At 37.8% G+C, this 13,241-nt stretch overlaps 1 protein-coding gene across 1 annotated transcript in view; it reads left to right on the forward strand.

Moving 5' to 3' along the window:
• Nucleotides 1-13,241, forward strand: part of OTOGL (otogelin like) — a 100,606-nt gene that overhangs the window by 39,853 nt on the left and 47,512 nt on the right. The window contains exons 26-28 of the mRNA XM_068931286.1: nucleotides 9,838-9,972; nucleotides 10,436-10,582; nucleotides 12,328-12,447. Coding sequence (XP_068787387.1) covers nucleotides 9,838-9,972; nucleotides 10,436-10,582; nucleotides 12,328-12,447 — 402 coding nt within the window. The remainder of the gene's footprint in view (nucleotides 1-9,837; nucleotides 9,973-10,435; nucleotides 10,583-12,327; nucleotides 12,448-13,241) is intronic.

Here is a 13,241-nt window from a genome sequence, read left to right on the forward strand (position 1 = left end):
CTGGGATAATGTCAGTATGTTGCTATGTGGTCTGAGAAAAATAGAAAACGGTATTCTCTTCTCTACATTGACTATGCTTTTATCACAATGAGGGAAGACAAACAGCATAGAAACTGTTCTAGATCTAGGTATAATCTATAGATTTATTTAATAATTAACTGTAAACTGTGCCTGGCAGGCAGTTAATGAGGACCCCTGAGGCCACTTGGAATCATTCTTGAATGTGATCTGCATCACATCTGGAGTGTATGAATAGAATAATATCAAACACAATGATTTCATAATTCAACAATGAAATCCCTAAGATTGTCTAGCAGCTATGTGCTAACGTTCCTCCTAGTACACGTTTACAGTCATTGCTTGCCTTTTTTGTTTAAAATACCACTACTGATGTTTAGAAATGTATTCTCCTGTTACTAACAATGCTATTATTATCATTTTTGCTATTATGAAGGCTGGGAGTTGGTCTTCTGAGTTACAGTAATGCTTTCAGAATATTATTTGTTATCAACTGTAAATGCCTAACTTTAAGAAAAAGCATGGTTTCTCAGCAAGGACTGCTGCAAATGATTGCATTTCATGAGCATGTTGGTAAAGTATTCACAACTGTGAAATAAAATAGAATAACTAAGTAACACTTTTTGAATGTACACTATAGGGATCTTTGTCCCAGATATTTTTTCTGTTTCAAAAAAAAAAAAAGGGAGGGGGATTGATAAAGATGATTTGAACTTACCTACCTTCACCGAAAGATGCAGGAAGGTATTCCCAGTAAACTAATGTCTCACAGCAAACTCCTGGCACATATCATGTTATCTCGTAAAAGAGCTCTTACTCAAAGAGCTATATCAACCTTTGCATGAATTCTCCTCCTTTAAGATGCAAAAAACAAGAGTGACCTTATTTTAAAATCCTCTTGTTTGTATGACAAGCTGAAAAAGTGGGTTGTCGTTTCTTAATTCTTAAGCCCTCCAGAGAGGTGTGTAAGACAAATCTTTGCTACTTTTCAAATTTTAGTGTGATACTGGAATTTTTTTTTTTTTCTTACAATCAAATGTCACCTACCTCATATGAAAGTACCTATTTGGAAACAAACCATGGGGAGCATTTGGAGTTCAAGAATGAATAATTAAGACATGTGGCACACTGCCAACAGTCCTTTCATCAGGTGAAGACGATGACACAAGTGATGAAAATGATGCCTATGTAGATTTGCGATACCAGAACAAGTCTTGTCATACTGGAGATGGCTGCAACAGTAGCTCTACCTAGCTTTTCAGACTTTTTTTTTTCCCTACCCTCAAACTTAGCTAATGTGAGAGCATAGCCTAATTTGTTCATGAGTCTTAGTTTTTCATTAGTATATAGAAAACTTTCATGATTTTGACTGAAGGACTGTTATTACAGATAGGACATTACATAATTACGTGTGGCACAGATGATATATCTATGGGTTCAATTTTGTATGTAAAATATTCGGAAAAGTTGTTTGAGGGAGCAGGGGAGGGAAACCCAAAGGCTGAGTTCATAAGGCAGCTGCCCAAAACCTTTGAAAGAACTAAAATACAAGAATTAATGAACTATGTTATGTGTATTCCTGGAATCAAAAGAATGGAGAATGCCAGTATAACCAAATATTTTAAAAGGATTCTATGGCTGAATTTGGCAGAAACAGATGAATAAGCCTGATTTCCTTATGAAGAATATATATGGGAAGAATTGAACTTTTTTTGTTTTTGGTAGAAGAAAGTCATGCACAGTAAGACTTCTGAGTTAAGAGATCGTCTGAGTAACATAGTAAATATATGAGTAAGGGTAATCAGGTCAATATATGCATATTTTAGATTGAAATACCTTTTGGGGACAGATTTTAACAACTTTTTTTTAGATTAGTCCTGCTGTAGGATGAGAGTGAAGATTCTCTCATAGGTGAATTGAACGTTAGAAATGAAAGGATAGGAATAAATGGCCTAGCCAGTTCCCTGTGGGAGACATCCCTTTCGACTCCAGGCTTCAGCTGGGCAGCCCAGTGCTCAGATGATGTACCTGTTTTTCCATTTGTTCTATGCCTTCTGTGAGCGGTAGATGTGATTACAGTTGGCAATGGATTTATGCTCTGATTCCATTTTCTCCAGATCAATGATCTCAGACTCAGTTACCTCTACGTGCCTTTCTGTCTCTACCACCTGATTCTCCAGACCATTAAATTATGCGGTGAATGAATCACTTTCATCCTCCAACAAAGGAAAGATTTCTTTCAATTTGTGCAGATTAGCACGGAAGGCTTCCAGGAAAGGCTAGGGGAAAAGTTTCTTGACATGAGACTGGCCACTTTGAGGAGCTGTGCGTCGTGTGATTCAATAGCTGGATCCTCTTTTTGAGGAATTTGCCATTTAGTGACCACACAGCTTGAGGAAAATAACCTTTTAAGCCTGGATTTCTGCTTTTGGGCTAGTGTTCAGCATCCAACAGTCCTCTGGCCATACCGACTCTAAAATACTGTAATCTGGTGGCTGCTTATAAAGCCAGATCATGGTAAGAATGCTACCTGAGTTCAATAGCCTCTCATGGGGAAAGCTTTGTGGGTTGTTTATATCCACGTTCTATTAATGCAGCAGTAAAAGACAAGCAAAAAATAGCAACCTGTGCTGTGTTTCAGGTAGCTGTATGGTATGTTGTCAGCAGTGAAATGGGAGCCTTTGGCCATGTTTAAAGTAGGGGTGGGATGCTCAAGCTAGTCACCTGTAGAAGCTGCTTAGCCATTAGTGACCTGTGACTCTCAGTCTTGTTGGTGAGCTATGAAACTGTGAATTACATTTACTGTGGTCTAGGTCAAGACATGAGAATCTTTGTATCTGAATATATAGAAACTAAACTTTAGCCTCTAGCAATGTAAATGAACACATATAACATTCATTATGTTAAAAAAGTAAGCTTTGCGCAAGTTTCAGCTTTCTAGCTCCTGTCATCACTTGCTGAAGCTCAGAAAAGGCAAATTTATTACCATGATGTCCTGTCCTTTTCTTTGATTATGTTGTGCTTTATCGGTACAAATCAACATAAAAAATACATTCATTGTGCGTTTATAGTAATAAAACAATAATAATAGGTCTCATATACCTATTTAGTTGTCTAAAACTAACAACACCAACTGTGTTGCTGATCTGTATATCAGAATAGCTTGTGCTGGCATTTATATCACTTGAAAACAGGTATTTGAATGTTCCCAGTTCCTTAATCTAGGGAATATCTCATTTTTAATTAGAAAAGGATTGCAGAAACGTAACCTGTCCAGAAGCCAGATCTGATGCACAAACAGGCAAAGTTAAATAAATGAAACAAAAAGCAATCTGTTTTAAATGATCTTTTCTTGGACCTGTTAGCGTAATTCTCTTAAAATATATATTAAAAAAAAAAAAAAGAAACCAAAACCTGCTCAGCTCTGTTTGATTTCATCAAATTTTCAAAAATTAAGGAGCAGTGAATTAGAAAAAGGTTTTGAAGTATGTCAAGTAAAAAGATTTCTTGTCATTTACTTTTCCATATCAGCATTTTCAGTATTAGATTTAAAAAACCCCTATTTGCATTTTAAAAGTATTGTTGATAAAACCTGGAAACAGCCAACAACTCTAAACTGTCATAAAATTTATATAATGTGTGTAGTAAAATCTGATCTAGATTGTCCCCATCTTTCCTATAGCTTGTGTACATACGGACAGATACTCGTACTAGATCTTTCTAAAGAGTTGTCAGGAGTTTAATCTGCCAGAGATGTATCATTTGGGGAAGTTACTGTAAAGAAATAGAGAAGAGTTAGCATGAGTGCGTTAGCAGACATCTCAAAGTATGTTGGGGGTGAGGCAGCAGCTGGAACAATCTTCCCTCTTCTTTCGAATTTGCTTTAGTGATTCTACTCGAAGATGTTGCTGTCCTCCATGTTTACTCAGTAGTATTATAGCACTAGAAATGTGTCATCTTTATAGGTTTATTGCAAGTTTCCTTGCCTTACTTTGAGTGAAGAAAATCACTTAATCTGCGTCTCTGTAGAGCAGAGTAAGGAAAAGAGAAGAGAGAGAGAGAATGTGTATGTGAGAGAGCGAGAGAGTGCAGTTTAGCTTTTAAGCTCTTAGTTCCTAAACATATTTTTTAAAATACTTGTGTAGAAGTGCATTGCATCAGTAGAAGGATAAGTAATATTACCATTCCTTTCTCTGTTCCTTTTGCCCAGTTCTCTCCTGTAAGATGATCACCTACTATGTTTTGAGACTGTTATATCCCAACTCTTTATTTGGATTTCTTTCAAAACTGAGACAGTGTGTATCAGTGCCATCTGCTGACTCCTAGAAATATTGCACGCAGCTCCCGTGTTGAAATAGCTTTGGGAAAGTCTTTTGAGAGTACAAATTTTTACAGGATGCAAAAGTAGGGATTAAATAAAGCTATGCAGAATGTGTGTGTATCATTTCAAAATGGTGCAGGAGAAAAAATGATACTGGCAAAAAGAAAAACCTTCCAGAGATGCTTCTTGGCATACATTGTGAATGAGTTTTGAATAATTAATAGGTTTACACAGATTATCTGGAAATCAGCCCCTCTGTAAAACGGCACAAAAAACTAACAGGGCAAGATCATGTTAGGTGCCAAGTACTTTGTCCACTCTCCAAAAACACTTAAATATTTATGCTTAGACGCTCACTAAATCTGGTCTGAGAAGCTTGACTTCTTGCAGGATCAAGCTCTCTGCAAGTAATTGATTTGCAAAGCCACAGATTCAAATGTTCAAGTTCCTTCATTGGGAGCTCGGTGCATAATCAACAACCACCAAACTAATCCTGAGATTCTGTAAACTTTCAGGAAAGTTTAAGTCTGACCAATGCTAATGGTATGTCTCTGAAAACACTTAGGAAAAAGCATCATCTACTTTTTAAATTAATGTACTTTTTTTTTTTGGTATTTTTGGAGCGTTTTGCGTGTGCAGGAAAAGCACTGAAGAGTCATGAAAATGAAAGGAAAATGAGACTCGGCAGATCTCTCTCTATCCAGTTCCCAGTACGTCTCTAGATTCTATTGTGGCCATCCTAGTTTGCAAGGCAGCATATTGTAGAGAACGAAGCACAAAAAGAGGGAAAGTCAGGATATTAGGAATGGAAAAGAGTAAGTCTTTACACTGACTAATTAGGGAGATTTTACTGAAATATTAAAAGACAAAAAAGCACAGCCACCTTTAAATTGTTTTCTCTCAGGCTGCATCTTTACTATATAAGAAACCTGCGTTATTGGTTGATAGTGATAGAAAATTTCTAGCAGGATACAGGAATAGAAAGTTTCTGACAAAAATAAATCATAGCATTCCCAAGCAGTACTGAAAAAAAATGGAAAGAAGTGCTTTGCTTTTTAAGATAGGAAGAAATATGGGGAAAAAAGTGCAGTGAAGTCTAGAAAAAGAATGTTCTGAGAAGTAGGACTGACAATGAGTTTTTGACTGACTGCCCAGATCTGTAACTCTGTCTTCCCTGTTGCTTGGCAACTCCATGTTATCACAAAGAAACTGATATTAAGTTGGAACAAGCTGGATATGGTAATTTACGTGGGAAGATACTCTTGCAGTGGGAAAACCATTTTATTTCTAGTTTCTGTCAGCGTAAGTAGGTTTCACATGACAAACTGTAGTACATCCCCTATCGGGTGCATTTTACCTAAAAAGGTAAAGAGCAACTCTGCCTTGGAAACAGACTTCATGCGCAAAAAAAGAAACAAAAAGAGAACCACCTAGTTATTCATTAGACCTGCTCCTAGTGTCTACTCAGACATTTCTTCCAACAGTAATGACAAAAGCTAGTTTTTAGAGAGGTATGTGTCCAGTACAAATTAAGGTGGAGCTCGATCATTATCATTAATGCTATCAAAGTACTTAAGAGCTTCAGTGATTTGCCCAAGACCTCCCTGTCTTACACAGACATAAAGTGGGGATGCTCTTTTAATTTAAATAGTCCCTCTTTCTTTTGCATTAGCAATAGTTAGGTATTAAGTTTCAACTGCATGTTATTTCCTCCATGCTGAAAGCAGTGGCTGCATATGTAGCAGTTACAGACTAATTTATAGACCTTAGTAGTAGTGTGATTCAACTTTGAATTTGGCTGGCACTATATGGGTGGGAAAAGACCCAATTTTTAATTCAGAAGAGAGGGGCAAGGGTGTGAACGTAGAGCAAATTTTATCTTGAAAGCTTTGATCCACAAGATACATGTAATTCATAATGGTGTTTTACATTTGGGGTTAGCTCTAAGATTTAACTGGAAAGAGAGAAAGTACAGGAGGCTCAGGATTTAATGCAAATCCATTTTCTTAAATGTTTGGTTTACTCACAGTTCTACTGAACCGCTAACGATGGCTTTCTGCATTTCCACCATACAGCGTTTCCAGTAATTTAACACCAATATGCAGTCCTACAAGTAAGGAAGTACTTCACATGTCTTTAGGAGTCCCTGTTCTGGCTTTGGTCATCAAAACACTTCATGTCTCCAGGCTTCTCTTTACTGCAGAGTTAACTTGAAATATTGCTCAACTTTTGCCCTTGGCTCAAATCCCAACCATACACAAAAACTTCTGACTTGAGTCTGTTGATGCTGTTAAGCTGAGGTGATTGGCCTGGACCGTCAGAGGGCACAGGCAGCCGTTTAAATTAGCGCAGCTAATACAGCTACACGATGCTGCTCCAAGAACTTTTCTTCATTGCCAAAAAAGGTGTATTTTTACTGTGGGATAATTAAGTCTGAATTAACTATCCTTAAAAAAAAAAAAAAGGCAACTCAGTCTCTTTCTTGCAGTGAAGACGTTTATTCCCTATTACTTCCCTATTAATTCAGAGTGCCTCTTTTTACTGAAGCTAAGCTAACTGAAGAGCAATGAACTCTGCAATGAAAACAGCCCGTGATATTTTAGTGTATTAATTAGTCCTATATACTCCAGGCTAAGTCCTTTTCCGAACTGACTCATGGTAGGAGGTCATTTGCTTGCTCACTTTTCGTAAGACCAATATAGAATATATCAGCTTGCATCATATTTACCAGCTTGATGATTTCATCTCCTTTTTAATTTGCCACATCGCCTCCAATAAATCCAAACATGCTCTGGGCTGTTATCTGAGACTTGGAGGGGAATAATTACTGGACTGAGTCCGGCAGCAAGCCTGGCTTAATTAGCACAGTGCATTTCCCAAAAAAGGTAGTGACCCATTCCATTCTGAGTGCAGTTTAAAGCAGCTTTATAACAGGATGGAACGTTGCTGAACCCTGAAGCTTCCATTTCCTTTTAAACTGAGCTCCACTGCTAAACAGTGAAGAGCTATTTTCCTACAGACCCTTGCCTTTAGGTGCTAGACCTTATTTTCCCTACCTTTATCTTTGTCTTCCAGGCTAGTTGCTACTAGCTACTTGCTACTACACATCTACTTCTTAAGTCCTGGTATTAGCATAACACAGAATTTGCAGGCAGTCTCTCATATCTCACGTTCATCGCATTTGCTCACCCTTGCTTTAGAGTGTTTTCTATGCCAAGTAGTAGCATCTTCTGGCTTGCGGGCCCTGCTGGAGTACGGGCAACAAAGCTGTAGTGCCTCCTCTGCGGGACAACAAAAATACCTCTCCACTTTGTATCATCTAGGGTTGGGGGTTTTCTTTGGACCAGAAGTATTCTTTAAACAGTTTCGTTGCTTTGGTTGTTATTTAAAAAGAAAAAGAAAGCTGCTTCTTGCAGCAACCATATTTTCTGTATGCAATGTGCATACAGAAAATTCTTCAGCACTGATGAGGAAAAATTGCTGATATGTTTTTCGTTCTCAGGATCTGATGAACACAGAACAAATAAGGGTATGAATGTGGGGACGTGCAGGGAGTAACCAGGATTCTGTGCGCTGCACCTTCCAGATTGATCAAGAGAGGGAGCAAAGCTCAGGGAAGGGACGCTGCAGGTGCACACCAAGGCAGGGTCCCTCCTCCTGTGGCCAAGCGGTGCTCTCCGAGAGCCCTGTTGAGTGCCAAGAGGAGTCCTCAAGTTGCTGTGAACAGTTCTTATCTTGCCCACTGTGCCCACTGGGATCTTGAATTAGTTCTTCTAGTTTCTGCCCCTGGGTTACCGTATCTGCCCTAAACTCACTTTTGCCTCCCATGCCCCTAAGTCCCAAAGCTTCTGCCCCAGTGCCCGGGAGGTAGAGCTGCTGGCATCTGGCTGAACACGCTCTTCTGGAGACGAGCGTGCTGCGTGCATAGCCATATGGTAGCCCATTTAACGTCACTTTTTCTCTCTTGCAAAGGTAAGAATACGTGCTATTGTTCGCTTATAAAGTCAGTAATTAGGAACAGTTTGCATGAACTATGTAGGCTTGTAATTAGACTGAAAGTGGCTAATATAGTGAAAATATGCAAGCAAAAGCAGGTGGTTCTTAGATTTTCTCTCCTCAAAAAACCTTACGGTAAGTCATGTTTTGAGAGAATATTCCAAAAAGGGTGGGAGTAAGAAGAGGTTGGACATCATTTTGTTTCCAGCACTACCAAAGTGTCTCATGTATGACTGAATGACTCAGTGGTAGGGTACAAAGCTTGTCACATCAAAGATTTTTATTTCATATCTGTCACAGGTTTGTAATGCTTGTAGGACAGTGTTTGATCAAAAATGATACTGGCTTCAAAGGCACTGTTGTTGGCTTATATTAGTGTTATGAAGTTACACCTCTCAAGTCTTTTCAGCTTATAGGCTTCTTGTTGTTGATTTGCAAGGGTTGGTATAGAAGTCAATCAAAAGGCAGATTTTAAATGAGTAAGAAAGGATGAGTGAGAGTAACTCAATTTTTTTTTGTTTGTGGTAGAGTGTTATCAACTCCAAAAATACAGCTGCTCTCTCTTCTAGTACCGGTCCTAGCAAGGGGACTAGCAAGGGGAATTACAGGGTGCATGTGCATTTGTCTCAGGGTATGAAAGAACCACAGAAGCTGCAGGTGAACAGACAGGTGTGCTGAGCCAAAGTGCAGAAGTGATTGTGCTGAGGATACAAAATTAATTTACAGGCTGGAGAGCTTACAGATCTGTATCCTACAGATACAGGATTGTGAAGATAGCACAGAATAAATTTGAATTTGAGGGATTAGAAACAGTATGGAAGTGTAGAGTAAACTGGAAGTGCGGTATATGTGGCATACCTTGAGGTGGATATGGGACATCAGCAAATCGAAAGACAAAAGAGGAGACAATACTCCTAAATGTTAGGAAACGACACTGACAAAAACACTAACAGAAAATTTTCCCTAGTCTGAGAACTTTTACATTAACTCAAGTTTTCTTGAAATCTGGAGATAGCAGTACAGAAATTATTCTACCTACTACTTAGAGATGATAGATTTCTTAGCTGTAAAAATATAGCAATGGCTTGATCTCAAGTATCTTGGTTTAAAAAAAAAAAGTTCTTTTTATAGCGTGTCTTGATTTTTGACAATTATATTGTGCAGTAAGCATTGGATTCCATGCATGAGCATATTTTAAAAGCCTAAAGCAGACTCTTTATTTTAGAGATAGGCAGATCCTCCAAATATCTGACAGAAGGAAAAATACTGATAGTTGAACATAATGGTTCTTTTTGTTTAACTCCAGCATTTGAATTGGTCGAGGGCTCAATTTTGAATTCGAAAATGTAGTTCTTTGTCTGGTAGCTTTTCTTAAGTTCTAAATTCAAAGATGTGAAAACTGTAAGTTATTCATCCTTTTGTGATGTTGAGGCTGGAACATATCTGCAGGAGTGAAACACAATTGTATTTGTAAGTAAAATTATTTCTTTTTCATGTTGCAGAGCACAGATAACTCAAATGTATCTATAATTGCTCAGAACAAGAAGTGCTTTGACAACAATATTGTTTGCTCAAAGAGTGTTTTCATCACTGTTGGAGACACTGAGATTTATTTTAGTGAACCTTCTGAGAAGCAGGTTAGTTTCTTTCCTGTTTGAATTGCCATTTAAATAAGCATTTTAAAGTTGCACCTCTAAAGGAGCGTATTTTTGGAAAACATCTCAGTCTGAGTCAACACAATACAAGTGCTTAGGCCTAGATAAAGCAACAGCTCCCAGGAAAAATCTTGTTTTTCTGTTGTTTTTTCAAGTTCTATTTGCGCTACAAAGAAGCCTGATCAAAAGCCTCAAGGAGTCAAAGCACAATGGCATTTATTTGTTCTCTGCCCTTGGTTTTGCAAGGGAAGCCAAAGTGCAGTCCAAGCAAACTTGAAATGATCCAAAAGGCAAAACACACAACTTTATTTCCGGTAATACTATTAATTCAGTTATATGCTAAAGGTAAAGTGTATATTGAAGGGTATCTTATGTTGCTAATTGGCTGCATACCTTGGTTGTAGAATTGCTATATTAGATCTTAATAAATATCCGTTTCTGTCAGAAGACCTTAAGGGGACAGGAAAACAGATCTACCTATCAGCTTTGGAAGGCTGGATATTATACAGTGATACACTTTCCAGAACAGGATATTACGATTCTATGGGACAAGAAGACAACAATGCATGTTAAAGTTGGACCTCGATGGAAGGTGAGACAAAATAAAAAGCTGAGTTTTTGTATAGGTCTCAGTGTACTAATATATTCTCCTGTGGAATAACTGTGATCATCTTTGTTTCATAACTAACATTCCTAGCGATATAGTTGTATATCATGGTGTTCACCTGCTAGCGTTTCCCAGGTAAGAAAAGAACAGGTTGAGGATGTGATTTCATGGCTGTACTCCTGAAGAGAAGGGGTGGGTTCTACATGCCTGTTTATTCTGCTGTTCCAAGCACTGCAGCCTTGTAGATGTGCAGTGATTTGACTCTAACTCAAGGTTGATTTAGGGGGAGCAAGGGAGGTGTGTGTGTAAATTAGTTTCAGTTATACACTTATTCGCTATGAATCTATGAATCTAGTATGGATTCGTAATCACTGAGGCCGGTGAAAAAGAAGCTGCAGGAAACGTATAGCTGGCAACATGAAAAAGGGCAGGTTTGTAGCACAATCTCATATTGGATTAGGCCGATAGTGGAACTGCACCCTGAGATGTAGCAGAGGCTGCTGAGATGAACAGATAGAATCACATCTTGGGTTTAAGCTAAGAAAATGAGATACAGAAAAGGATCTAGACAAGAACTGATATCTAAAACACAGAAGTATATTGTGAGAGGCTTAGGATTGGATGCAAGGGATAACATGGGGCTCCTTCTGCCAGTTGCTCCTCTCTAATCCCTCCCTCCATCATCATCATCTGTCCTCCGGCCTCTGCAACTCAGTCTTTGGGTCCTGGTAGAGTAACCTCATCTGCACGTTTGATAACTGCATCTCTGTTCTGTCTCAACCATGAATGTACATATTGAGAAAGGGCTCTTTCTAATGAAGGAAAAGAAAGCACTCTAGATAGGAGAACGTCAAATTTTTTGAAGTGTAAGTCAAAGTTGCAACATAGCAGTCTAACCTGATTTTAAAGCAACATTATTATTATCTTTTTGTCCTAAAAGCTGTAAAATGCTTACGTGTATGCTGATTATCAAGCATCACTATACATTTAAAAAAAAAAAAAAGATTTCTTCCCTTTTACAGTGAATTAGCAGGAGAGTTAAGTTCTAGAAGCTGTGCGCAGGGACACAGGTACTTCAAACTCTTCTCTGCCTCCAGTGACTGTTTCTTCAACAGTCTGCAGTTTAGTAAGATGATGTCTCTGGCAGATCTTAAGGAAAAATAATCTATTAGCATGACCTGTAGTACACTAGAAAACCATCTACATTTTGTTATTGTGCAGAAATATTTTTTTCTGTGTGTGTATATGTGCGTGTATATATGTATATTTTTTCATTAGCAGCACATACCCAACACAAGAATGTTGCAGCTGACTTTCATAACTGCTGTTACGAATATTCTTGCTATTGTGAGCTAAAATTGTAGGCAGTAGGTCTTAATGACAACAACTAGTCAGGCTTCACAGTTATGAGGTAATTCAACTGAACTTTTGACTTTTGGATTGGGTACACTACTAAGCTTTCAGAAAAAAAATATGACTAGATTCTAGTCCCTTTTCACAGACAGATAGTGAGGATAGGATCTGGAAAACAGGAAGAAAAAAGGAAAAGATACCTTTCTATTAAAAGTTGCTTGCAATATGGGACTGTAAGCACAGTAGAATGTCAGATATTTTAAAAGTATGAGTCAGTTGCGTTTACCTTTTTTGTTTAAAAATGTCTTGTGCAACATTTATAGCACATACAGGTTATTGATCATCAGTATATGTTAAAAATCATTCTTCTGTTTTAGGGTAAACTGGCAGGTTTGTGTGGAAACTTTGACAAATACACTTCAAATGATTTGACTACATCAAACAACATGGAGGTGAGAAATGCACAGGTGTTTGGAGACAGCTGGGTGTTAGGACAGGTAAGTCCTATGTCTGGTTAAAAAAAAAAGTATGATAATTTTTATTCATAAATGAACATGTTAATAGCACATAAAGTATAGGAATTTTCTAAATTGACCACCAGTCAGTACATAAGAGGGCATTTGAATTTTCGTGTCTGTATATATCAGATGGGTTAGTAACTCCTTGTATTGTAGCAAACATATAATATTGAGTTTAAATGAGGCCAACTATTCTATATAAAATAATTATTATAGTTCTCTGGATTTGAATTTTCTCCAAATTTAGATATATTGCTTCTGATATTTTGGATTAAGCCAAATTTTTTTTAAAAAATTGTAATTTTTCCTCTGATGTTTGAGGCATCTGGATATTGAAACAAATAGAATCTGAACTCTGGAAAAACATCTTCCTCAGACGTCAGAACCTGCTTGATTTCAGATGAATGCAAGAGGGGCTCTTTCCATAGTGCAAGGCTAAAAATCTTCAGTCTGTGGGAGATAAATCGAGATACAGAAGTTATAAAACTAAGATTCATGTTCAGTCAGTGATTTTTTCAGTTGCAATCTGGAACACGGAATGAACTGACAAAGCAGTCGTGGCAAAGGGGGTGGTGAAACAGAAAAAGCTCCCAACACTGACGAGCACAACCCAGTACAGAAATTAGATTTCTGAGGAGGAGGGAAGAGGTTGTAGAGAGTGGGTGACTGCAACTGTGTTTGATAACACAGGAGAATGGGTATTTTATTAATTTGTACTGGTAAAAGGTTTTACAGCCCTGTGAACCTCCTGATAAATCAGTATTTGTAGAATA

Source organism: Struthio camelus, chromosome 1, assembly GCF_040807025.1.
Source record: "Struthio camelus isolate bStrCam1 chromosome 1, bStrCam1.hap1, whole genome shotgun sequence".
Classification (NCBI taxonomy): domain Eukaryota; kingdom Metazoa; phylum Chordata; class Aves; order Struthioniformes; family Struthionidae; genus Struthio; species Struthio camelus.